At 33.8% G+C, this 25,677-nt stretch overlaps 1 protein-coding gene across 1 annotated transcript in view; it reads right to left on the minus strand.

The window, feature by feature from the left end:
* The window catches only part of LOC111000039 (GRIP and coiled-coil domain-containing protein 2), a 71,022-nt gene that overhangs the window by 32,444 nt on the left and 12,901 nt on the right, over positions 1 to 25,677 (minus strand). Inside the window, exon 2 of the mRNA XM_022269364.2 lies at positions 16,292 to 16,460. Within this exon, the coding sequence (XP_022125056.2) occupies positions 16,292 to 16,389 (98 nt within the window). The 5' untranslated portion in view covers positions 16,390 to 16,460. The remainder of the gene's footprint in view (positions 1 to 16,291; positions 16,461 to 25,677) is intronic.

Genomic DNA, 25,677 nt, shown 5'->3' on the forward strand with positions numbered 1-25,677 from the left:
AAGAAAGAAGATTTAATTTATTATAATCGCTAAGTACAAGGTTTGAATCTAGACTAATCAACATGAAAAATATTACAAACAAAGCAAACAGTTATGACTACTACACACAAGTACAATATTAATGCATGAGTGAATATGCTGCTACAAGCTTAAATTTGGGAAAGTTATACATCGATATTTGGATTAATTCCATTGATACAAAGACGTAAAGAATTTTCCAAATTATTGTCAGTCAGTCTTGTACGATGTGTTGATTTATTGACTTCCATCAATAAAAAGAACTCTTCGCATTTATAAGTACTGCCAAACGCACAAATCTATGTTCTTGCGAATTTTCTCAGCTGCGGAAAATTGTCCTTTTCTAGATGTTCTAAAAAGGCAGGCAGGAGCCTCGTCTGATGTTAAGTGATACCGCCGCCATGTACACTCTCAATATCACAGGGCTCGCGCGTGCGTTGCCGACCTTTTTCGGTTTTCCAGCATGGTTAAAAACATAGACTAAAGAAATACATATTGTGTTTTTTCACATTCTCGCCGATCTTAAAAGAACTTGTGAAGATAATAAATATTTCGATTTTATAATAAAGGCTAATTAAGAAACACGAAATTCCACTATACGTTTTGTATGTAATATCAGAACTATATCGGGAGCGACGCGACACTTTCCGGTGCGCAGACGCAGCCGGCATGATTTATTGCTTTAACTTCACCTGTGGCTAAATATATCTAAGCAATTGTATTTGTGAACACTATTCTACAATTTCACTAACTTAGCCAAACGATCGAACAGCGATTTCTTGTATTAGTTTCTTATAAGCAATTTTTTCTTACCATTATTCAGCAATTTTAACTAATAATAATAATCGGAATTATACAGATCGCCCGCTGTGTTGAGAATTGTATTACCAGTAGGCAAATACTGCTAACCCATAATTAAAATATCAAAACACATGCTCTTAATAGTGAAGTAAAAATGTGCAAAATAAGCGAAGGGATATTTATCGGAGTTCGCGAAACCTGAACTGCAAAAATAGATTCGCTGGAAGCCAGCGTAAGGAAGGGACGAGGAACACGTTCTATAGATAGCGATAATATAAAATTGCAAGGTACATGTTCGGTATGGTTTTTAAAACCATTAATTATTTATTACTGACTATAGAACCTATAGAAATTGCGACATTTTAACTTCTGTTAACTATTCAAGTAAAAAGTTCAATCTGATCATTTCAAGTAACCGCCATAACGCGTCAATAGGCAAGATGGCGTCGCAATCACTGACCATTCAATTACGCTTATTTTTTTTAATGTCAAAACTATTGTCGTTACTGTCAGTTTTCGACGGATCGAATGCATTAATCTACAAACGTCATAGGGGAAGCCTAAACTTAAACACTACTAAACTGGCAACCTAAAGACAATGGCAGAGGATCGGAGTGTCAAGAAAGCATGTCTTTGTATACCAATGGACCTAGGAACGACCTACATATCACTGTAAGAATCTGTGGAGAAGGCGCGAGCTCCGAGTGGACGAATGGGTAGGTAGAAAGAAAACCGTTGAAGGTAGCGTTCTCTGATCTCGTCGTCGGCCAAGTCGAGTCTTTCAAAATTCAGTCGCGCCGGCGGAGCAACTTAGTATACTAAATTCTATCATTGCTATCATAGTGCCAGCTACGTCATTTCATAACTTGGCTACGTCTCAAATGTCTTGTTATAAATCTAGTAAAATAACTAGGTTATACGATATATGTATAGAAAGTAAATTGTTCTGTCAGCAAGTTGTACGACAAGGGTTTAATATTGAAACCGGATCCGAGAAATCAGCTTAACGTAAAGTCACGCGATTTGAATTCCTCAAGGGACTTTGTATTTTGGTATTGTAATTGCTTTCTTAACTTCGTAGTAAGCATTGTCATTTGTTTACTAATAAATGGCGATAAAATCAAGGACTTCGTTAATACGTTTTTACGTATTTTAAACATCTCCAAAATATTTTTATTAACATCGTAGTTTATAGGCGAAATGAATATGTACTTAAAGAAATGCAAATAAAAAGTTATACGCGTAGAAAATACAGTCAAAACCATTTACGACGACATCGTTAAAACAACATACTGGTTATATTGACCAAAATCTAAGGTCCCGGGTGAATTCTATTGTATTAGGTTCTTAATAATGTCATCGGCTGTTACGACTATCGGTTTTTACGACCAAATATGAGTAGTCCCATTCTCTTTCCAATAATTGAACTCAAAAGTGCCATTATCTTAATTAATTATGAACTTTTGTCAAATTTTAAACCTTAATACACACATAAAATTTTAATTACATTTACGTAATAGGTAATTAAAATCAAATATCACATTCTTCGACCACGTGCAGTTAACGACAGTATAATGAATTATTATTCTCTTATGCAACAGAATTACAAAATTTTTAATCATTAGAAACGTTACGAGTGAGAATTATTTCGACATCTGGAACGTATGATATTTTCTAAATACTTGTGGTAGTTTAAGATAACTACAGATTATAAGTAGCTTCAAGGACTTGCTCGAAGTTAATCTCGTGCGTTCTTACTGTGCAATAATTATACGATAGAGATCAAATCTTATACTGAAATATCGAGGCGTGGATGATGCCAACTCCTACAGAATGTTTTCCCTAGAACCAATATAAAATACCACTAAATATCGATTAAATACTTTTTGTTCTACAAAATACATTCAAGTAGTGGAAAATAGTATAAAATTTCGAGCTGTAATACCCCAATTACAGCTTTGTAATAAAAAAATCAAAAATCATTTATTCATATAGGTAACATAATGTACACTTATGAACGTCAAAAAAAATACATTAAATGCTTCTAATTTTACATTTACTGCCAGTTCTCAAATCAAGGGCGTAGAACGGAAGAGAAGAACTAGCAACAAACTCTCCGCCACTCTTTTTCAGTTATAGCATACTTGCTTATATTTATTTGAATATAGTTGAATTTGTTGCTTGGGATTATAGCCTTATATAAATTGTATAGAATCGTACGTTATTAAGGAAAAGAAATCCTAAATATCCCCCTAAATAAATGTATCTCCTAAAATCACCCCAAGATATCTTGATTACCTCGCGAATTTGGGGTGAAAAGTTGGCATCACTGCGTGCCTGATCTCTGGCTTATCACTGCCTTTGAAAAAATGGAACAAATGCTATTTTTCTATGGTCAATATGGCTCTTAGGAGATGTAGTAGAAAGGGTTGTAACGCTACAGATTATTCATATTGATTGTTAAATGTGTATCAAAATAGTAATTTATTCTACTAGAGACATCTAGTTATGTATAAAAAAAATACTTTTTGGGTCTATGCATGATCAATGTTAATAAAAACTTTCAGTTTGAGGCGAGCACTTGTATATTCAATATTTATGGAAAACCTATCCAACATTACATTTTTCAATACTACATAGTTGAAAAAATTATCACCTTAGCTTGGGAATGATCCTGGGGGTCTATGAAAATGACAGCTAGTGTCGACAGTTGGTACGAACTACTAGCTGCCATTTTCATACAAATTTAGTTTTCGACTTTCTACATACACTACTGTTAAGCCGTCTTGACTGACCCCCTGTTACAATATTCTGATTATCTCAAACATGCATCGTCAAATACCAATTACAACTAATATTTTTAAACCACACATTTAAGAATTAGGGTTAACGAAAACGTTTGGAGCGTGAACTTTGATCCGTTTTGATCTTTGCCAGATGTTAAATAACTGTATGAGTTACGGCATATAGGGATGTAATAATTATACAGTTAAAAATTACTATCTGTTAATTTTGTTAATATAATATAAAACGCTCAATAGATGTTTTAAATAAATGCAATAGTTACGCTTATATATTTCACTCTATGACAAAATTCATCATAGTTAATATAATTTTTAAGAAGAAATATTTTCAAATAATGTATGTTCGGGCATTTATTTCAAGTTTAAAGTCAAATTCACAAAATGTCATGTTACTATTCTATTACTTTAGCTATTAGCTTAAGATGTAAGAAAATCTAAATTGTATTATTTATTAAGTAGGCAAAAAATATAAAATCTAAATTAAAAAATGAACGGCCTACCATTATATAAATCATTGACAGGAGCCATTTCAATACAAACTCAAAACTTATACAAGAACTATACATAACTGCAATATCATGCGTCTTTGAAAACAAACACCGACTACACCACATCATACACAACGCAAACATACATATAACACACAAAAACGCACTCTCTTTGCCCAACGCTTTTTCTTCTTCTTCCTTTTATCTTTAAACACTTTCTTTAAAACAAAATAGTCAACAACGATTCAAAACTTTATACGATCACCAACAATCTTAAGCATTATTCTCTAATGTCAATTATTCGAAGAGGCTGTCTTCGGCACAGGGAATCCTAGCGTGGGGGCTAGTCGCTTTTGTTTTGTTAAAAACGTCGATGAGAAAATTTACGAGAATAGTAACGTTTTTTCTCTTATTAGTCGCCAAGAATCTAAACTGGTCATCCAACAATGCATCTTACGCAATCCTATTATCGTCGAAGACAAACCGCGAATAATATTGAATAACAAACAATTCTCATTCGCTCGCTGTTACACATAATCGCTGAAGCTAAACGTTACAACTAGAGTTACCTAGCTCCAGTTACCTTAGTATGGTGACCATAATTTTTAGGCTTAAAAAACTTTATATATTTATAATATTTTTTAAATAACAGATACATATCCACTAGTGGGATCCTGTACTAACAAAAGTAAAGCAAGGACAAACATATTAACAGGCACTGGCCGCTTTAACAACTTCAATGATTTAATTTCCTATACAATATGTATAGGATGAAATCAGAAAAACTGTAAAATGTATGACATCGCCGTGTGCGTAATACTTTACGATCCCGCTTCAAATGATAATAGAATAACAATTAAACGTGATACCCGCGTTTCTGAAACCTTCACCCCGGCTTCTAAAACCGCTCAATTTTACCGAATAGTTACGTTACGTAAGAGCGATACATGGTACGAATAGTAGCTTATAAAATTACAGATAATACTTAAAGTCTTTGCTTAAAATCCACCAATAAGTTTAGCATATTTTTTGTCATTTAACAACTCCGACAGGTCAACGAATAATCTGGGTCAATCCCGTAAAAATAACAAAGATGGTCACCCTAAAGAGACCTAGGATTCCTAGGCATCTAGTTTCACTGGTCGTAACGAGATCAGTCAATTGAGATTGTGTGATAATCTGTGGTATTGACGTTTATATTAGCTTCTGTTCTGTGGTTTTGTTTGTAAATAGTAAAAACACACACACATATATAGTTACTTCTATATATATAAAATTCGTATGTGTTTGTTATCCTCCCTCAAACGGCTTGATCGATTTTTGTTTTGTGCATATTCATCGTCCTCAAAACTCTACACTGTCGAGAGGCCCTGGAAAAAAATTATTTGCTATACCACTAAGTGATAGTGCTCGATTTCTTTATCATTTGTCTTTGCCCTTAATTTTAAGTGGTAGATGCGCCACCAACCACATTATCAAAACTATATAAGTACAGAAATAATCCTTGTATGGCAATCTCGTTAGCGTATGGTAAAAAATGTTCAATTATTTCGACTCACTCCGGCACTTAGACTTTATATTTTAACGGTCAAAACAGGTCTCAACAGTAAAATCAGTTGTATACTTATCAGTTCGTTGATATCTGACACTGGGTGATCATTTCGCAAAATATAATCTTATCGTCAAATAAACATCCGACTCGTCCTTGTAATAAACTAAGGAAGTTCAAAATCTTATGTATGCAATGTAAATAAAAATCCCAAAATATTTTGTTAAAGACGGCTGGAGCAATTCGATTATTTTTTATTTGTTCTTTGACCTTTGTGCGTTTTTTGGAAAAATTGCACGCAATAAGTTAAGTATAAAAAATATTTAGGCGAAACGATGTTCGCGGGGCCAAGTTTAATAATACATACAGAAATTTTGTATGCATTTTCTGTTAATTTTAGTTAAAGTAAAAGTAAAAATGGTTAATTTTTTCGTTGTTTAAAATATTTTAACTATCTCAAAAAAACCGTATTTTTGTTTAAGTATAGCAGAGATATTACTATTAACTAAATAAAAAAAGGTTAATTTTTCTTTCTCTAGTTACTTGATATCTCGCGGTAAACTGTGACATTGATGACTTCTTGGATATACAGTGCAATTAACTTACATAAACTATTTTTAATAAACTGAAATTTTTGCAGAAATTTCCCACAATTTACTTAATAGAATAGAAAGCTCCGCTGACCGACTGTGTCATTGCTTCAAAACAAACAATCGTGACTCAAGCGATTACGCACTTTCACTGGAGCGCGTTATCCGAAGAGATTGAATTCGTGGCCCGCATTTCCAAATCTAGAACTGGGATCAATCTAAAACATTTCTACAGCTCGCTAGACTGTGAACTGTGTGGTTAAAGTATCTGTATTAAATGTCAGGAGTATTTGTATAGTACAATATGTAGTGTATGTATTAGCAAGCTCCGCCAGATATCTAAATATAGCTAGACTAAGATGTAAGAAACTAATAATTAAAAAAAAATCAAATACACAACAAGCAATACTCGTCGAGCGAGTTTGCTTCTCTTGCCGAAGCCGCGTACAAATCATTTGAAGAAGTCTAGGTATGAGGGTGAGCAATTATTTGATAAATTACCATCTTAAATTTGCAATATTGGTGCGTTTGACAAATTGAAAAAGGCAGTAAAGATGCATGTTATAGTGACCATAGTTGAGTTAAATTGGGACGGCTAATGGCGGCGAATATCTCGCTCATATATACATATTAATATTAAGTTTCTCATGTAATTTTTTTTTGTAATGAGTTGTAATAAAGTTCTTTTACACTAACAATCCCTAAGCCATACAGGTGTATGTATGTACCTTCACACAAAGTGAATTTATAAATAAGGGATGTCATGATAATAAAGGACTTGAGAGGAAGCGAGAATTGAATAAGAGCAATTAAATCTCATTAATCTAACAATTTACTGTAATAACCACACACCAACATGTAAACAGCATATTTAAAAATCCAAAAATAACCATCTTTCATATACGATCTAATGAGCGCACATTCATTTTAATTTATGGGCTTACAACGTACAAAAATAACAATGAATAAATCCATTCACAATCAAAATAATTAAGTTATTTTAATTTAACTAGAAACAGGTCGTCTTTGAATCGCGGCTTTTTTAAATTTTTTTATAATCGTTGTATGCAGAAAATCGTAAGAAAGCCATGTTTTATGACAGTTTTTTTTCACTTCGTAGAAGTTAATAAAGAGGCTAAGAGGGTAAGTCACAAGTGCCTAAAATACTTGTCTAAAGAAAAATTATCAATAAATCGCACAGAAATATCTCTGCCCTATATTTCTTATATGTCGTATGATATGTAAAAAAAATAATAGATAAATAGTGCATGCAGAGGTGACTCTTAGTAACCCGGCACTTCCAAGAAAATCAGTCAAACATAAACAGAAACTAAAATAGCTGACTGTGAATCAGTCGTCGTTCGAAATTAAGACAAGCGCATACGCATACATCTCTCAGTTTCTAACAAAGACTAATACACTTATTTTATACTGTGGGTTTAATGTTTTATCAGCTTATTATTACACTTACAAAAATTTTAGGACACGTTTTAAAGATTAGTTACCTATTCTTGTTCTTTAGCGTGCTTTAATGCGTATATATTCAAAACTACTAAACCGATTTTAATACAACATGTACCGTTAAGTGAATTACTTTACTTAATTCAGATATAATTTTAATTTCAGAGATATTTGTGAAAAAACATAATATACTTACTTAATTCCAAAAAACTTTTTATAAGTCGCCTTAATATTGCCAATATGTAACTCAAATTTAATAGTTTATATTTGACATTGTAATTATTTTACCTTCCAATACATATGCTACCCATATATTATATATCGTAATTATCATAACTGAAAAGTTTACTACTTAATGTATAATAGTCTAAACAATACATATATGAAAACAATTTATACCCCAAAGTTCGTTTTGCCACCAGATCAATTACATTTCAAAACGAAATAAGCAACTAATATTTTCATTTAATTACTAACCTACTCTAAAATTTCTCACTAAGTAAATATGTAATTCTTTGAGTAATAAAGTAATTTTAAACAGCATAGTATATTTACAGTTGATTGGTAATGCGTCGGGACGTTGGCTTTACAATTATTTAACATAAATAATTGAAATAATTAAACCATTATAAGGGCCTGTTTCACAATGTCCGGATAAGTTCCAAATAAGCTATTTGTTACTTATTGGTAGGATAAATAGTATTTTTGCGTTTCACGACTGTCAGATAGCGCTATACGTCATGAAATTCGAAGTATTATTTGGAACTTTTATCTTTCGAATAATTTATGTGTTGCATAGCTATTTGGCACTTTATCCATACAATGTGAAACAGGCCCTAAGTCTTGTAAAAAATCTACTAAATAATATACATTTTCGTACATTACTTATTTTACAACACCCTTCGTCTCCACATCTAAGGAATCTATTCTACGGTCATCGCCCTACAGTTGCATCATTATTACTTAATTGCCCATCATTCGATCGTCCGTTTGATGTTCTGTTTATTTGCCCTGGTTCTTGGTAATAATAATAAAAATTTTGTTCACGAAAATACGACAGTACCAGGGCGTCAAAATCTTTGAAGAAGTCGTTACCCGTAGCACATTTCAGTTGTGGTTTGCGATACCTTGGAGTTCAGTTTATTTACGATGATTCTTGGTAATAATAATAATAATTTAGTTTACGAAAATACAAAAAAAATGAAAACGTTAACCACAGGATACTTGTGGTCAAGTAATGTAATAACTATGGATATATAATATATAATGATGCAGTGACAATGACTTGAGACTTACATCGCTGATTTAATGTATTTACTTACAGCCCATGCATGACTGAAACTCAGACTAAAACATACTAAAATATATGAATATAAAATAACATGAAACAATCAAATACAATTAAGTTATTAACAAAACTGCCAGTAAATGCTATACTCTAATCCCCTCCAAGTATACTCTCAAATAACAGTATTCAACCCCCCATACGCCAATGCCCCAATATCCCAAATATGTCGCTCTCCGGTGAAGAGTCGAGAGTTATAATATGAATGTGTTATAACTCAAACTCAAAAATATCTTCATTCATATAGGTAAACATGTACATTTATGAACGTAAAAAACACAAATTAAATTAATTGTGAATTTACATTTACAACCAGTTCGCAAGTCAAGGGCGTAGAGCGGGTAAGAACTGGCATAGAATAATATAAAGACTTTGGCTAAAACATATTTATATTAAAACATAATATTATATTAGGGGTCCCAAAGACTTAGTTGCGAGTGTGTTGAACACGCCTGAGTCAGTTTAATGTGCATAGAACGGAGCGCACCACCGCGCACCGATATAACAAGGAATAAAAATATCACAACTATACGAAAATGTTATTAACCTTCAATTTAAAATAGAATTTAATCTGTATTACAACATAGACTATAAATAAATAGTGCACGTAAGGTTTCTTCCAAGACCTTCAACTACATGTTATTTAATTATGTATTGACGTGTTTAAACTTTATTTGAGATAAACATTACTCGAACATGATCTTTGAATTACATTACGACTTAGGTCAACAAAAATTTGTTGTAAATTGTATATTGACCGTCAAATATTTTACAATAGATTGTACTTATACTGTAGAAAATGTATTGATGTGGTGATTAATAAATAAAAAGATCGATTCATTTAAATATCCAAAACAAATACTACCAGATAACACATGACATGTGTTACTGTGGTAAATTTCAATCAACGAACGCCACGTGTTTAAAAAGTAATTACATATATACGTGTGAGTCGCATCGTAATTCTACAAGAACACAGAACCCAAGGCAGCTGAGTCGTAATTAATTATACCATAGACTATTTGATCAGTCAGAGACCTGTCCATTCTAAAATCGGTTGTCTGTAAAGTCTGTTTACTGACGATAGTTGAACGTGACGTCATAAGAAACTGATGGAATTGTGGCATTTTTTAAAAGAAATTTTTAATTTTATTTGTTTGATAGATATATAAAATCACAATTTATTTGATCAAGTTACATTTAATTTTACGTATAAATACAATTATATCAACTTTTTAACGAACGAACGTTGGCGAACGCCGTGGCCGATTGTGCCTCTTTGTCGCTCGTTCCGCGCTCTCGCTTGCACTTCAAGAACGCCTCAAAGCGAGGTAGCGCCGCATGCGTCATGTCAGTCGGCTCCATCGACAAAAAATCGATAAAAAATCATACCCTATTATTATCAACTTTTGCTATTATTTTTTTGTTACAAAGTGGCTATAATTGGAATATCTACCATGTTACATTATAATTAACCAATATAAGTTGTTCTATGTAAATAAAGATTATTGCTCCATCATAACCACTACAATTACTGATGATTACAGAAAAATCTGCTTGGCCTCTGGCATTGCGTGACGTCGCTCTTTACTAATCTTCAAGAACACTATAATTTCCGATACAATTTACCATCAAATATTCAAGAAGAAAATTGCGATGAGACGCCCAATTTGTATAAGCGATTATTTCCTACGCCTTAGAATCTAGAAGTAGGCAACCAGTGGTACTACCTTTTTATTATTATTATTATGTATACAAATTAAAAAAAAAAAGGTAAAATGATTTTTTTTGAGGCTCGACTTTTTGCCATCCATTGCTTCATTCTTAGAATAATAAGACATAGAAACCAAGTCCGCGCGTCAATTTTGAAGCACCTTAATTGGAGCCATAAATGGCTCCAAACGCCGGGCCGCTCCGTAGTGTTCAATGTCAACGCACGGCGAACGTGTCTCGCGAAAAAAAAATTATTATGACGATTTGTGCAGTTAAATTGTGTCACAACACATCTGAAAAACAAAAGAAATGTGATAACATCACTTTTCACAGGTAAGCTTTCAGTATTTCATAGTATCTTGTAGTTAATTAAGTCAAAATAGAACAAAACAGAAAAGTTTTAATTCAATGCACAGTGTTGCCCGATTGTTAAAATATTTTCCCATTTTAACTGACTTCATTGCTCCGACAAATTAATTTTAAAACAGTTGCTACTGTTACTTACTGTTGTTGTTGTTTAATGTAGGTGTTTGTGTGATTTAGCGATATCGTATACCTGAAATTGTATTACTTGAAAGTTGAGAAGTAAACGAACTTTATTTCCACACTTGTTAAAATTACAACTTATAGGAGTATTGCGTGTTGTTGTTCAAAGGATTCCCATCGACCCTGTTATTGCTGACAAGTGGGTGAAAAATATAAGGCTTAGTCGTGGAGAAGTATATTGGAAGCCAACCAAAAATACACGAATATGTTCAAAACATTTTAAGAATGAAGATAAGTACATAACACAGGGTGGATCGTGTAGGTTGCGTCGAAATGCTGTCCCTGTTAAGGTATAATTATCAAAGCATTATTTAGTACTTATTATGTGTATTTTGGGATTTTGTGACACAATGTTGATAAAAATAAATGAAGCAAATGATAATAAAATTACTTTTTTCAGGATTTACATATTTCATGCACAGGCACAGATGATCAATTGGATGAAGAAGATAATGTGGATGAGATTTCACCTGTTCATGGGCTATCGGTGAGTGTAATGGTTAATATAAACAACTTGACTGTCAAATGAGTCACATGTGACTCTTAGGAAAATAAATGTTTTTCCCCACGCCCATTAGCCACGCCAATTTTTGAGTCATAAAATAAAATATAAACAACTATTTTTATGAAATATATTTATTTAATACAGTGCTAGTGTGAATGCTATTTTACCTTACAGAAACGAAAAAGACGTTTGGTAGTTTTTTAGACAGTGAAGTTGTTAATAACTATTTAATTTTAGTAAACTGTCTATGTAGTAAACTTACTTACCTGACTTTTTTTAGGGTTTAAATGCTGCTGAAGACAAAACGGAAGGTGTTCGTGGAGCTTCAAATAGAAATTTAGTTACTGAAAGTTCATCGCAGCCTGTAAGTAATCGTTAATAATTCCAATCAAAAGTGTTGAATTTGGGTATTTAAAATTTAACTGTAGATTTTTAAATTGGTCATTTCCTTGTTGCACCCAGAATTTGTAAATATTGTGGCATGAACTTATAAGAACTTTTATTTTACAGAGTACGTCACGCGGGAATGTGAGGCGCCCATCAGACGACGAATTCGACTATATATTCGACACTCCTCGTAAGGCCCTCCTTCGAAAAAAGTTAAAGAAAAGCACATTACTTAATCTCAAACATAGAAAAGTTATAAAAACTTTAAAACAAAAGACCCGGCGTCTCCAAAAGAGGAATAAATCGCTCAAAGGAATTTTAAGTGAACTACAAAAAAAGAGATTCATTAGTAATGATGTGTCTAATTTATTGTCTGAAAATGTTTTTGCAGCCGATTTATTCAATAACATGGTAAAAAAAATTAAAAAAGATAAAAAGCGTCCTATGCCAAAATACACACCTGAGTTCAGAAAATTCTGTCTTACATTGCACTACCATAGTCCTCGAGCATATACATACGTTCGTAATACTTTTGATACGTGTCTTCCACACCCAAAAACGTTGTATAATTGGTATTGCAGCATCGATGGATCACCGGGTTTTACAAATGAATCCTTTAAACTTTTAAAATCAAAGTCCCAAAGCTCGGACAAAACGTTAATATGTGGACTGATTGCCGATGAAATGGCGATAAGACCTCAAAATATTAAAGGAGGTCTGGGAAATGTAGATGTTGGCACAGGCACAACAAGTGGTATAAAAGCCTCACAGGCTTATGTTTTTATGCTTGTTTGCCTGAATGAGCGTTGGAAAATCCCTTTGGGATATTTCCTAATTCACAGTTTGGAGGGAAAACATAAAAAAAATTTAATAAACATATGTTTAGCTAAATGCCATGATGCTGGAATTAAAGTTGTATCTCTTACCTTTGATGGTCACCCCACCAATATTTCAGCGATGGAATTGTTAGGTTGTCGGGTGAAAGATCCAAAAAATATGAAAACCACCTTTAAGCACCCTTCATCAGATCACGAAGTGGCGGTATTTCTAGATCCATGCCACATGATTAAGCTTATCCGTAATCACTGGGAAGACAAAAGCCAATTCCTCGATGAGCAAAAAAATGTTGTGGATTGGAACTACTTGGTACTTTTAAATGATTTGCAGGATACAGAAGGACTGAACATTGCGAACAAGCTAACACGAAGACATTTAGAATTTAGAAATACAATTATGAAAGTTAAACTGGCCATGCAACTTCTTAGCAGAAGTGTTTCTATCAGTCTAAAATTTTGCCGCGAAACCCTAAAACTGGACAAATTTGAAAAATCTGCGGGCACAGAAAATTTTATTATGCTTTTGAACGACCTATTTGATGTTTTTAATTCAAGAAGATTAACACAATACGGATTTTGTCGGCCATTGTCAAAAGATAATAAAGTAAATATATTCGATCTTCTTGAAAAAGCCAAAAAATATATCTTAAATTTAAGTATAAAAACTACTAGGAAGCGTACGTACCATGAAAATGAGGCTGCTATAAGAATAAAAGTTAAAAGTTTTGAGTCAGTCTTAAGTGTTCAAAGTAATAAAGGTTTTAAAGGAATGTTGATATGCATAGAAAGCCTAAAACACTTGTATAAAACTCTTGTTGAGGATACAAAAGAAATGGTCTATATTTCTACGTACCGTTTGAGCCAAGATCATTTGGAACTGTTCTTCGGCATGATAAGAATGAATGGAGGGCATAATGATAATCCAAATGTCCTTCAGTTCAAAGGTGCATACAGAAAACTATTATGCCACATGGAACTACAAGCAGTGGTAACAGGCAACTGTGTGCCATTAGAAGATATTTCTGTCCTGACTTGTTCTTCTGCAATAAAATGTATCAATCAAACCACTTTTTCTGAACGTTTTGACGATGACGAAGAACAGCCGTACCAAGAATCAGAAAGACACGCACCTGATGTAGACATTGCTTCTCTGATAGCTTCGACTGATGACCCAAACTACAAAAATTATGTCGTAGGCTACATTGCAGGGAATGTTGCGAGATACTTAATGAAAAAAATTAAGTGTAATTTTTGTATCGATAGCATGCTCACAAAAGAAAAATTGTGGTTTCACAAATTGGTCACTCTAAGGGACAACGGCGGTTTAATTTATGTATCAGAAGCTGTTTACTTAATCTGCGGCATAGCCGAAAATTATTTCCGGAAGTATATGGCGGAGACAAATAATTTAGATAAAACATCAGAGACAAAACTTGCTTTGACAATTATGGAAAAACTTGTTGGTAGGTCTGTTTTCCCTGATGCAGAGGAACATGTAAATGAGAAAAATCATGTTAACAATTTGTCAAGGCTCATTATTGAAAGATATTTGCGCATTCGTCTTTTTTACGAGTCGAAAAAAGACAATGTAATGAAAACAGCACTATCAAAGCGGCAATTACTCAGGAAACAAATACAGTTCACAGGTTTCTAAACTGATTATTTTTTTAATAATTATTTTTTTCTTTTTCTTAATATGAAGACTATTCGATTAGAAATAATTGTTGATTTGATTGGTTTACTTTAGTTACACAGTATACAAATTCATAATTGTATACAATAATTAAAATATATATATTTTTACGTGTTGTTGTTTTCTTTAATTCGTTTCTTAAAAATAAACATTCCCGTATTATAACAATATTACACATCCACACTTTACCACACATAGCTATTTATGCATTATTGCCAAAAACAAATGGTTATCAGTGGCCGAATCATTACCCCACTTTCGGGAAAACTGGACCTTCACTGGCAACATTACACAAGTGTATGTGTGCGTGTCGCCGAGCGTAAGCACGTAATCGGCCCGCCTGTGTGAACCGGTTTAGTGCGTCACTTTTGACAGAGCGCTTGTATGAAGACTATCTTTCTATGTCTAATTATTCTAAGGCTTCATTATATAGATAAAAAACGCTGCAACCTCTTAGGTTTGGGCCTCAGTTTTTGTATCTGTTTTATGATCATTAGTCAATGAAATAGGCAAGAAGTTCATCAGCCCTGTGCCCGACACACTCCTTTTCCACTTTACGATGTTTTCCTTCACCATTCGAGTTAATGTTAAATGCGCATATAGACAGAAAGTCTGTTGATGCACAACTAGGACCGAACCTACAACCTCAGGGATGAGAGTCGATAGGCCAGTCTAGGCAAACGCTGCTGAAATATCTCCCATAACGTTTTTTAACACAGTCAGCTGTTGTATGGGCATTAATTAAACTTATAATTATTTAGACATAATTTTAAATTTAAACCGACGTTTCGCGTGCTTTACGCGTGCGTGGTGCAATAATACATAACTATAATCCGTAAAAAAGTGTTTTCTTTAAATGTGTAAAAGTTATGTTAATAAAAGACAATACTATGGGCATTAATTAGTTAATTAAATGTTCAATAACACTACAATCTATAATTTGCCTTAGATTTCTGCACCTTTTACGTTAGAAATCTCTTTATACTCATAGACAAGCAATCCTGTCCGAACAAGTATTTCGGATTTCAGTCATGACTTCCCTGCCTCAGAAACACCCGACAATAAAAACTATTATACTTGTAAAACTTTGAAGACAGGCCCCAATTTTACTCCATTAATAAATTTAATACAAGTCCATAGCTACAAAGATAATATCTCGACAAATAACGAAACATACAATTTTTCGCTCGGGTGCCCATCCGCGAATGTGATGCTTAAATACGCGAGTCCCGAACTTATTGCAACGTAGAAAAGCACAAAATTGCAAGAAATGTATTATTCCATTATCTTATATATGAATCAAGTGTATTGTACTGAACCACTCTGCGTACGACCTTAATGTTCAATTAAATTAATACTTTCTTTTTTTGCACTTACGTTAATTGTATTGTGTGAAAAATATTTTTTATATTACTATATAATGAATTTCTTCACCGAAATGCATTTTATATATATGAGAGTTGTGTAAAAATGCATTTTCTTATCACCTCAAATTTAACAAAGAAAATTATAGAAGCAATTAAATTTCAATGTCACTAAGGCAAGGAATACTGACCTCAAAGCGCTTCCTTGCTCTCGTACATCGACTCCATTTATCGGGTCATCCGCCCGAGTCTGCAACCCGGACATTATTGACCAATCAAGGCTCTGCATGCAGCCTTCCTCCAATCACGGCCCGGCTACGTTACGACGTCATAAACACCGCTCACTGCACATTGGATCATCTGGAAGTAATAAATTCAAATTCAGAACACGTGCCTATTAAATGGCGACGGAAGTTGCCATCGTGATTTTAAATGACCCTTACGTAACTGTTAATTTAGGAAGTGGATTATGCTTTGGTGTTTGCACATCAAGTTTTGTTAAAATCAACGGCTAAATGCAACGAGTTAATTAATATTCTTCATTGTAGGTTTGCACTCGCTATATACACAATTGCTTTTACGCGCCGTGGCATTAGTAATGACATATTGACCAATTCTCTAAAAGGCAATACGACTTATCAAAACAAGTAATGTGAGACTATTACTTGATTTATAAGACTGATGTCTATAGAGCCGGTTTAGCAAATTAAGAGTACTTTGAATTCCAGTAAACCTGACGTAAAACATCTCGTTGGAAAACATCAATTTCTTTCTCAATCTTTGTTCTCATATAAGTTCCTATAACTCAATATTGCCAAGACATCTCTTCTCGAACCATGTAACTTGGAATTTTTTATCATCTTACGCAATTTTTTTATATAGATTTTTTTTTCGTTGATAATAATTCAAGGTTTTTTTATTTTAATTAAATCACCGATTGCGATTAAAGCACCGACCACGCTTACGCTCACCGATCTAGTTAGAGAGGTGTGAATACGCAGAACTCGTTCTGTCCCACTCTAACGCACCAGCGCTATGTCACCGATGACGCCACACCGATGTGAGACGCAGTATGCGTCAATATTGTCCCGCTCTAACGCGTATTGGCCGCACCTATATTACGTTATCGTGTGTTAGGTTTATTTTCGTTACAGAATTTCCTGATTCGGTCGCCGTGCTCAAAGCCCGCGACAAAATCTAACCTAAAATATTTAACCCTCATAGATCGTCAACTAAGTAATTCAGTATCCTTGAGACAATTGGCGTCTATCAGCCAATTGCGCTGTCTAGGAAATAAATATCCATTGACACTAATAAACTGCTACTATCAAGCAACCTTACTTCGCGTAGACCGATCGTTTTTCAACATTTGCCGCTTGGTCAACGAAATGCTTCTACAATCAAAACTCTATGATCGGTGGGAAATTCAGACCGCACTAAGTCTAAGTCTTTTCAGCTTCATCGGTCAGCGACCTAATTAACCATGACGTCATAAAGGTTTGAGTTATAGGCAATATTGGCAAGAATGTAATTTACACCTTTATTCCTCCCATACTCTTCAATCATTTGAAGGTTCCGTTGTAGCAATGTGCTAATAAACGTACCATAGTGAGTATAATTAGTTTACATCATTCTGTAGGCAGCGTTGTAGGTGTGTTGTAAGGTTATAAAGGCATATACTAACTGGTGAAAAGAGAGGTTAAATGAGACGGTCACCCATCCACATAATACCAGAGGGCTGGAAAGTGAGTTGCCAGCCTTTTTAGAATTGGTACTCTCTTTTCTTGAAGAACCTTATGTCGTATTGGTTCGGAAATACAAAAGTGGGCAGTTGGTGGTAGTAGTGCGCGGGAAGAGTTGCTTCCGAAACACAAACGCTAAACAGTTACATAACTCACTCGTTCTACAATAAAATAACAACATCTAATAAACTTAATGCTAACCCCAGCATGAGCACCATGAGCTTCACGATGATGATATGATAAGCCATGAACACATAAACAATAAACAGGTGTTGCATCAGCAGCAAATGAGAAAAAAATATTTTATATAAATTAATTACATATATCATAAAAAGAAGTTAAATTAACCACGGCTTTCGAATATCTTATATTTGAATTTCGAATTCTGCGCCCATCCATAGATCCATATCTGTAGATGCGGGTTATAATATCTCCGATTACATAGGTTACCTATCATATGTAGATAAAGTAATAACCTTAGTATTCGCAAGATTTACGGTCAATAAAACGTTGAGTGTTTTGGCAAAAACATGAACGTAAAACTTAGATTTTTAGTGGCGGTTATATGACAGCAGCCGTAATTTAAACAATAACTATTACAGTATACATTTTTTTAACATTGTAGGTATAATATTATATACACGTAACCTTAACGATACATGGAATAATTTACATTGTAGATAATATTGAATGAAGTCTGAATATTAATACTTGAATGATTCGAAATGACACTTTGTGGAACCAGCTTCCCACTGAAGTATTTCCGAACCAATTCGACTTAGGGTCCTTCAAGAACAGAGCGTACCAATTGAATTAAAACAAATACTATAACAATGTTTTGGTGCTTGAACACGGGGCCTTCAATATACAATTAGATACACTACTGAGCTATAAAGGCGGATACTATGTTGTAATACAATATAATTTATTAGCCAAACATTGCATCCCAAAGTAGAACGGCCTTGGTTAAAATTAATCTTCGATTCGGCGAGCCGAAATTGGCAGCTTTAAATATGAATCCATGTTATAAATGTTATAAAATTTGCATAAAGTTGCATAGTAATACTATTTTTATAAGGCTGGCAACGCAATCGCGAGCTTTTAGTCAGCTTATTTGTTGCCTTCGATTGCTTCATAATGTAGATTCTAGTAGGATCATTGTGAACTCTGTAGCAAAAAAAGTTTAAATTTAAAAATTTAAAAGAAATCACAGTCAACATGAGTCTAAAATAAGTTTACAATGGATGTAGGAAAAAAGATCACACTAGAAGACGTGACCATTGGTGCACAGGCGTTTGAACCCACGAGCTCAGAAAGAGGGTTGTAAACTGCTTACACTGCTCGATAATAGTATGTGGAATTATGTCGAATATGAAAAAATACACAGTAAGTTTATACTAAATTGTATGTATTGTACGCGCATCATATGCATAATGATGTAATATCGCTAAAAAGCACTATTCTTATGAAAATGTAAGCATAGGCGTTGTCCTCGAGTGAAATCGCAAATGGAAGTACATACATCAACTATACATTCACAATGCATAACTGTGTGAGCAGTAAAACGTAAGGTACACATTTAAATAAACTTTTTATCACTTCATTTACACATTAATATGCGACTTAATTACCTTCATTTAAAAGCTGTGGTAAGTGAGTGACAGTTACAAATTATAATTAATATACCAAAAAGTCGGCGTGAAAAAACAATGTACGACTTTTTCTACATAAAACAATAGCATATCATGTTAATATATACATAAAAGACGCTTTGAGACCTTTAACCCGCATTTCTACTTCGTTATTTACCATACATTGTAAGGGTAACGCACAACCATATTCTAATTAGCAATTCAGATTCGTGTGAGCGAATTGGCCTCGTGTTCGTCTGTCACCTTTGTAGCAATTGCCCTAATTCATAGGCGCAAGCGATTTATCATTTATGAGAACACCGTACTTATATCTTGACAATGGGCGCTGATATAACATTATTCTACAATTTATTTATTCTGTAGTTAGTTATATAAATGAGCAGTGTTCGCCTAGTGGCTTCAGCGTGCGACTCTCATCCCTGACGTCGTAGGTTCGATCCCCGGCTGTGCACCAATGGACTTTTTTTATATGTGCGCATTTAACATTCACTCGAACGGTGAAGGAAAACATCAAAAAGTCTACGGCGTGCGTCAGACACATGAGGCTGATCATCTACTTGCTTATTAGATTAAAGGATTCGCTTTGATTAGTGCGAGTGCAAGTGATTAGTAATTGAGGATGATTAGTGCAGGTGTATAGTGCAAGTAGAGTCCAATTCTTGTTTAGTGTCTCTGTTAAGTAAATACGAGGCTAAAAAATAAAATTACATGTTTTGACAGGTACGAGTGAGGGGGTAGGGACGTGACTACTCGCAAAAAAATAAAACACACTTCTAATCACTTTACTACGCAGCCACTAATCACCTGCACTAATCAGTCGCAGTCCACACATGTTTTCTCCTAATCACTAATCACCTGCATTAATCAAAGTGAATATGCAGGCATTTAAAAATGATCATGAAACACGTAAAGAAATCTGAGGGCAGGCCACTGGTTCAGTTATAAAAATAATAGACATACAATATGTATACAGAATACACATTTAATTACAAACAGAACAGTTATTATGAAAGAATAATTAAGAATTTTTTTAATATACTTGACATACATACAGAAAAACGATGCATTGTTCATTATTAATGAGTTAATTATAATTGTAAGGGGTAATTAAAAAATACATACAAAATTAGTAGTCTGTAGATTCTAGTGATATTCTTAAGAAAACCCAATTTTTTAATTTCGTATTATTATATTTAAAAAAATAAAACAAGTCACTAGCTCCAACATTGTCTGAATACTAACAATCAATCTACTCAGTACCAAATTTTCCTTTTTTGCCACAATATAATAATGAAATTAGATTAAATAATAACGGGCACCCTTATCGATTTCCAGCAACCTCTTCCAGGCAACTTTTTAAAGATAGAATAATTAAGGTGCACGCAAGAAGTGCAAAACTACATAAAGTCAAAACAATTATAAACAATGTAAAGTATACGTGAATGATACTTACAAGTAACTTGTAGATGTAAAGAAAGACAGAGAAGTGAATTCCATAATCTTATTAAGACCCTATAGTATTCCCAAATAAAGGAAGAGTTTTGTAATTGAATTTCAAGGGTATAACATTTTTTTAACAATTCGTTGTGATACCATTCGTATATACTCGTAAAATAGTGTTTATAGCTCGCTACATTCTGCTACTTCGACCACACGTTCGTGCTATGAATTTGAATGTATTCATTTGAAAACGCGATATTACTTACTAAAGGCAAAGTCCTAAAGGTTTTTCCTTATTCTCTTAAATATAGAAAATCCTCGAACAACAGGATAATGATCGCATTACAGCGTAATACTAATGAAAAATTTAAGCGGGAAAAAGCATACTAAATAACAAATCATTTGAGGTTATTTACCTACGTGAAATTGTATGAGTATTATGACACCATAGGTTTTTTAAAGAACAGTGGACAAACGGGCAGAAAACGCAGGGCTCGCGAGTGCGATGCTAAGAATTGATGATAAGAATTATTAAGCTATTTTCTTAGAGGGCCCTAACTCAAATTGGTTCCGAAATACTCAATTTGAACAATACTCGCTTTGAACATAGTAGTGGCGGAAAAAACGCCTTTAAGAAACGGTCAGTTGAGGAGCTCGTCAAGGTAATACGGGAAGAATTTCGTATTCTGCCTCGACGTCTGATTAAGGTTAATTTTTGGAGACAGGATGAGATTCAGAAATGAGACTCAACGCTAAGTCTGAATGTTTAGTTATGGAAGTGCACCACATCATATTACATAATGCAGTTTCTACAGTAAATGTTACAAGCTATTTATTCTAAAATACATGACAATTAACATAAATTTAAAATAGAATAAAAAAATACATTTCAAATTTTGGTTTTATGTAATTTTTTGCGTAAATGAATTTTCAAATAATTTCACTTATAGAACATCATCTACTGCACTAAGACGCCTTCCTCAAATTTCCTTTCCCTAATATTAAAAACAAGAAAGCCTATTTAATCTTTATGTGAACAAAAAGCCTTATCTCATTAACACGACAACCGTAGGACGTGTGGCCTTAGTTCGTGGGTCTTTTGTAGGTCATATTACGAAATTTATTGTGTCGTGTTTGAATTAGGCGGCTTAATCTTTAACGACAATTACCTTATTAACATCATGGTGCCTTCAGCTTCATTTGGCAGAAATCTTTGTTGTTAAAGTTTTTTTTTTATAGAACCGGGGGCAAACGGGCAGGAGGCTCACCTGATGTTAAGTGATACCGCCGCCCATGGACACTCTCAATGCCAGAGGGCTCGCGAGAGCGTTGCCGACCTTTTAAGAATTGGTACGCTCTTTTCTTGAAGGACCCTAAGTCGAATTGGTTCGGAAATACTTCAGTCGGCAGCTGGTTCCACAAAGTGGTGGTGCGCGGCAAAAACTGCCTAGAAAAACGTGAATTTTTAGTTCTACATTGAGTAGTTCTCTGTACTCTGCACTTGTAAGTACTGCGGCCGAACTCTCTAATTCCAATAGCATAGGCGTTGATGATGTCGCAACCTTGGGATCACGCGGAGCAAAATCCTAATATTGAGATAGGGATCACTATCGGTATCGCAATAGGAGGTTGGAACAGGGTGCTAATAAGCACGAGGCTCACGGGATGTTAAATGATACCGCCCATAGAGTAAAAATAAAATCCTCTATTATTTATGGCACTTTAACCGAACCGAAAGGAAAGGAAACTTTAACCGAAAGGAACCGTACTTTACGGTGACGCCATTTGGCTATAGTCTAGGGGCGTAAATTTGACGATTAAAGTAATCGCCACACTTAAAAAACTAAGAAAGCCCGAGTGGGCAAAATGTACAGCCTTGGCTGGTACAATAATTCTTTTTTGTTTTGTCTATGTATTCTTAATTGCTGTGTTAACATTTTCTTGTCTATTATTTCTTTTAATTTTAGTTGTGTTACTAATAAATTTTATTTAAAAGAAATAAGTGAAACATTTCAAGGTCACTTCGATAATTAAAACTTGTATATTTTTTAAATATATAGTTATTTGTGATGCGTCTGTCATGTTTCCTTATTGATAAAGAAAACAAATGACGATCTAGATCACGTACTATAAAATATATTTTGTTACCAAATATAGTGATAACAATGTTCTGAGAAAGCAAATTACAATACAGTCACTTATCGCGCCGCGAATACGTACAATGTCGTTAGCATGATGTCATGACTGACGTCTGTTGTACAATGCATGTTGATTTGGTATTAAAACGAAACATCTGACTTGTTAAGGCCGCGTAGGTGCTAATGCGGAAAAATAAACTACTTTAGAAAGCACTAAAGTTACTATTAATCATCAGTTCAACAGAGTGTGTGTTCGCCATGAACATATGTAGGTTATAGTAATGTTTATAATTTATAGGAGTTTTTGGGGTGTTTCATAAAATGGTATTATTTCCAGTCTTTATAAGAGAATAATCAACAAGAAGGAGAGTAGAAAGTTACTTAATAAAAAGTATTTTTTTAAATTATTAAATACTAGCAGACTCGGCCAAGCGTTGCTGTGGCTAAGGTTTTTGTTATATTACATAGTAGTAAATTAATCAAGGGAAACCGTAGGAGAACTTATGTGAAACGTTGGTACTACGACACGGACCTAAACTAAACTACCTGTAACTCAGCGCCATCTGTTAGAATTGTATCAAATAATAAACAAATGTTAATGTTATCGTAATTTTAGTAAGGATGCCTATTTTTTTTGAAAATGAAATATAGCCTATGTCACTCAGGAATGATGTAGCTTTCCAACAGTGAAAGAATTTTTCAAATCTGCCAAGTAGTTTCGGAGCCTATTCAATTCATACAAACAAACAAACAAACAAAAAATCAAACCTTTCCTCTTTATAATATTAGTATAGATTACTAAACAGTTATAGATGGGTAACACTAGCACTAAGTCACTGACTCAGGCGCAGCGAATTCAGAATGCGACGAAAATTGTTTTTCGTTGTCAATTAAATATTGTTGTAAATTTACTTGATAGCAAATATTTAAAAAAATAAGTGTAAAAAAAATTTAGACAGTGTGACCTTTAACGTTGGCAGCATTTCCTCGCTGTATTGGGATACTTATTGAGCGAAAATATAATTTGTTTATACAATTTAATTATAAAATAAAACAGCGGCGGCCTCAGATTCTGAATCTGCTCCATAATCATATTTTGTTAATCTGACAGTTAAGCCAGCCTCCTGTGCCTGACACACGTCGTAAATTTTTTGGGGTTAAGGCAAGCCGGTTGTCGCCCGATGTTTTCATTCACAATTAGAGCGAGTGTTAAATTCGCGAAAGAAAGTCCATTGGTGCACAGCCAGGAATTGAACCTACGACCTCAGGGATAAGAGCCGCACGCTAAAGCCACTACTCAATGCTTTAATTATACTTTAACTATATGTATTTTTATTGCTCAATTTATTTCGACATAAATGGGTAATAAAAATATGTATGTACTATAAAAATAAAAAAAATACTTACACTTGAAACACCAATCAAAATACCGATTTGAGCATTTGAACCTTTAACCACTAATGGCTTACCCTCATTTTGCTTTAATCGTATTAGTCGTAATACCCGTCTTAACAAATTCTTGACCTTTGACCGTCATCATTAACCTCACATAAGGAAACTATTACGCCCAAATATACGAAGTTAAAAATAATTAAAGGAACATAATTTAATTAATTATTATATATAGGAGAATTATGAGAAATTTTAATAGATGCAAATACTCACTTAATATGTACTTCGTTAGCAAATGAAACCAATGTATGACGCGTTTAAACTACATTCTTCGTTTATATATTATCGCAAATTAACATATAAAAAAGATCTCAATAATAATATTGTCCCTAATTATATTTTTAATATTATTAGCAGTTTGTTGGTGTCCATCGGTGGGTAATAAAATAATGTAAATATGTCAAAAACCAGGTAACCTAATTTGCTAGAAACCTAATAAAAACACATAAACCGAAAACCTAAATCTTGATCATGATACTGAGAAGTCCTAATTAAATGTAACAGGGTATAATAAAATTATAAACGTTTTGTGGGATTTAGTTGTAATAATCCAGTTAAGTCGTTTTTTGATATTTTTTAGTTCATAGACAACTAGGTAATCCTGCTGTCTCAGATATGTCGTTGATTTTTGAATTCGAAATATGCCGGTTTCCTTAACCGTCAACGACAGACTCTTTTGGTGCAATCGAACCTACGACCTCAGCGATCAGAATCAAGAGGCCAAAGTATATAGGAAGATTTACCTAGGGCTAACAATTCCATAAGCGAATTTTTGCATAATTAAGTAAGTAATATGTAAACTCAAATAGAACTTGATCGTTCCACGTGGTAAATCTTCGAACATGACGTAATCCACCTTTTTCAATATTCGAGGTGGATATACATTTGCGCATTGCCTGAAAGTAGCAGGGATATCTGGGACTCGACCCACACCAAAATCTGCTATTCAGAGACTGGGTGGGCAATAGCCATAATGTTAGAGAATAGAGAGGCTCCTGGCTCGCTCTCGCCTTCTGCTCTCGTTTTCTACTTGATTGCCATTTATGAACACGAATCCCTTAGTTGACTGATAGGATAAAGATTTTTTTACGACTCATGATATATCTTATAAAATAAAACAATGCCAGTACTCTATCGTATACCTATATATATC

Source organism: Pieris rapae, chromosome 9 (assembly GCF_905147795.1).
Source record: "Pieris rapae chromosome 9, ilPieRapa1.1, whole genome shotgun sequence".
In the NCBI taxonomy this organism is placed as follows: Eukaryota; Metazoa; Arthropoda; class Insecta; order Lepidoptera; family Pieridae; genus Pieris; species Pieris rapae.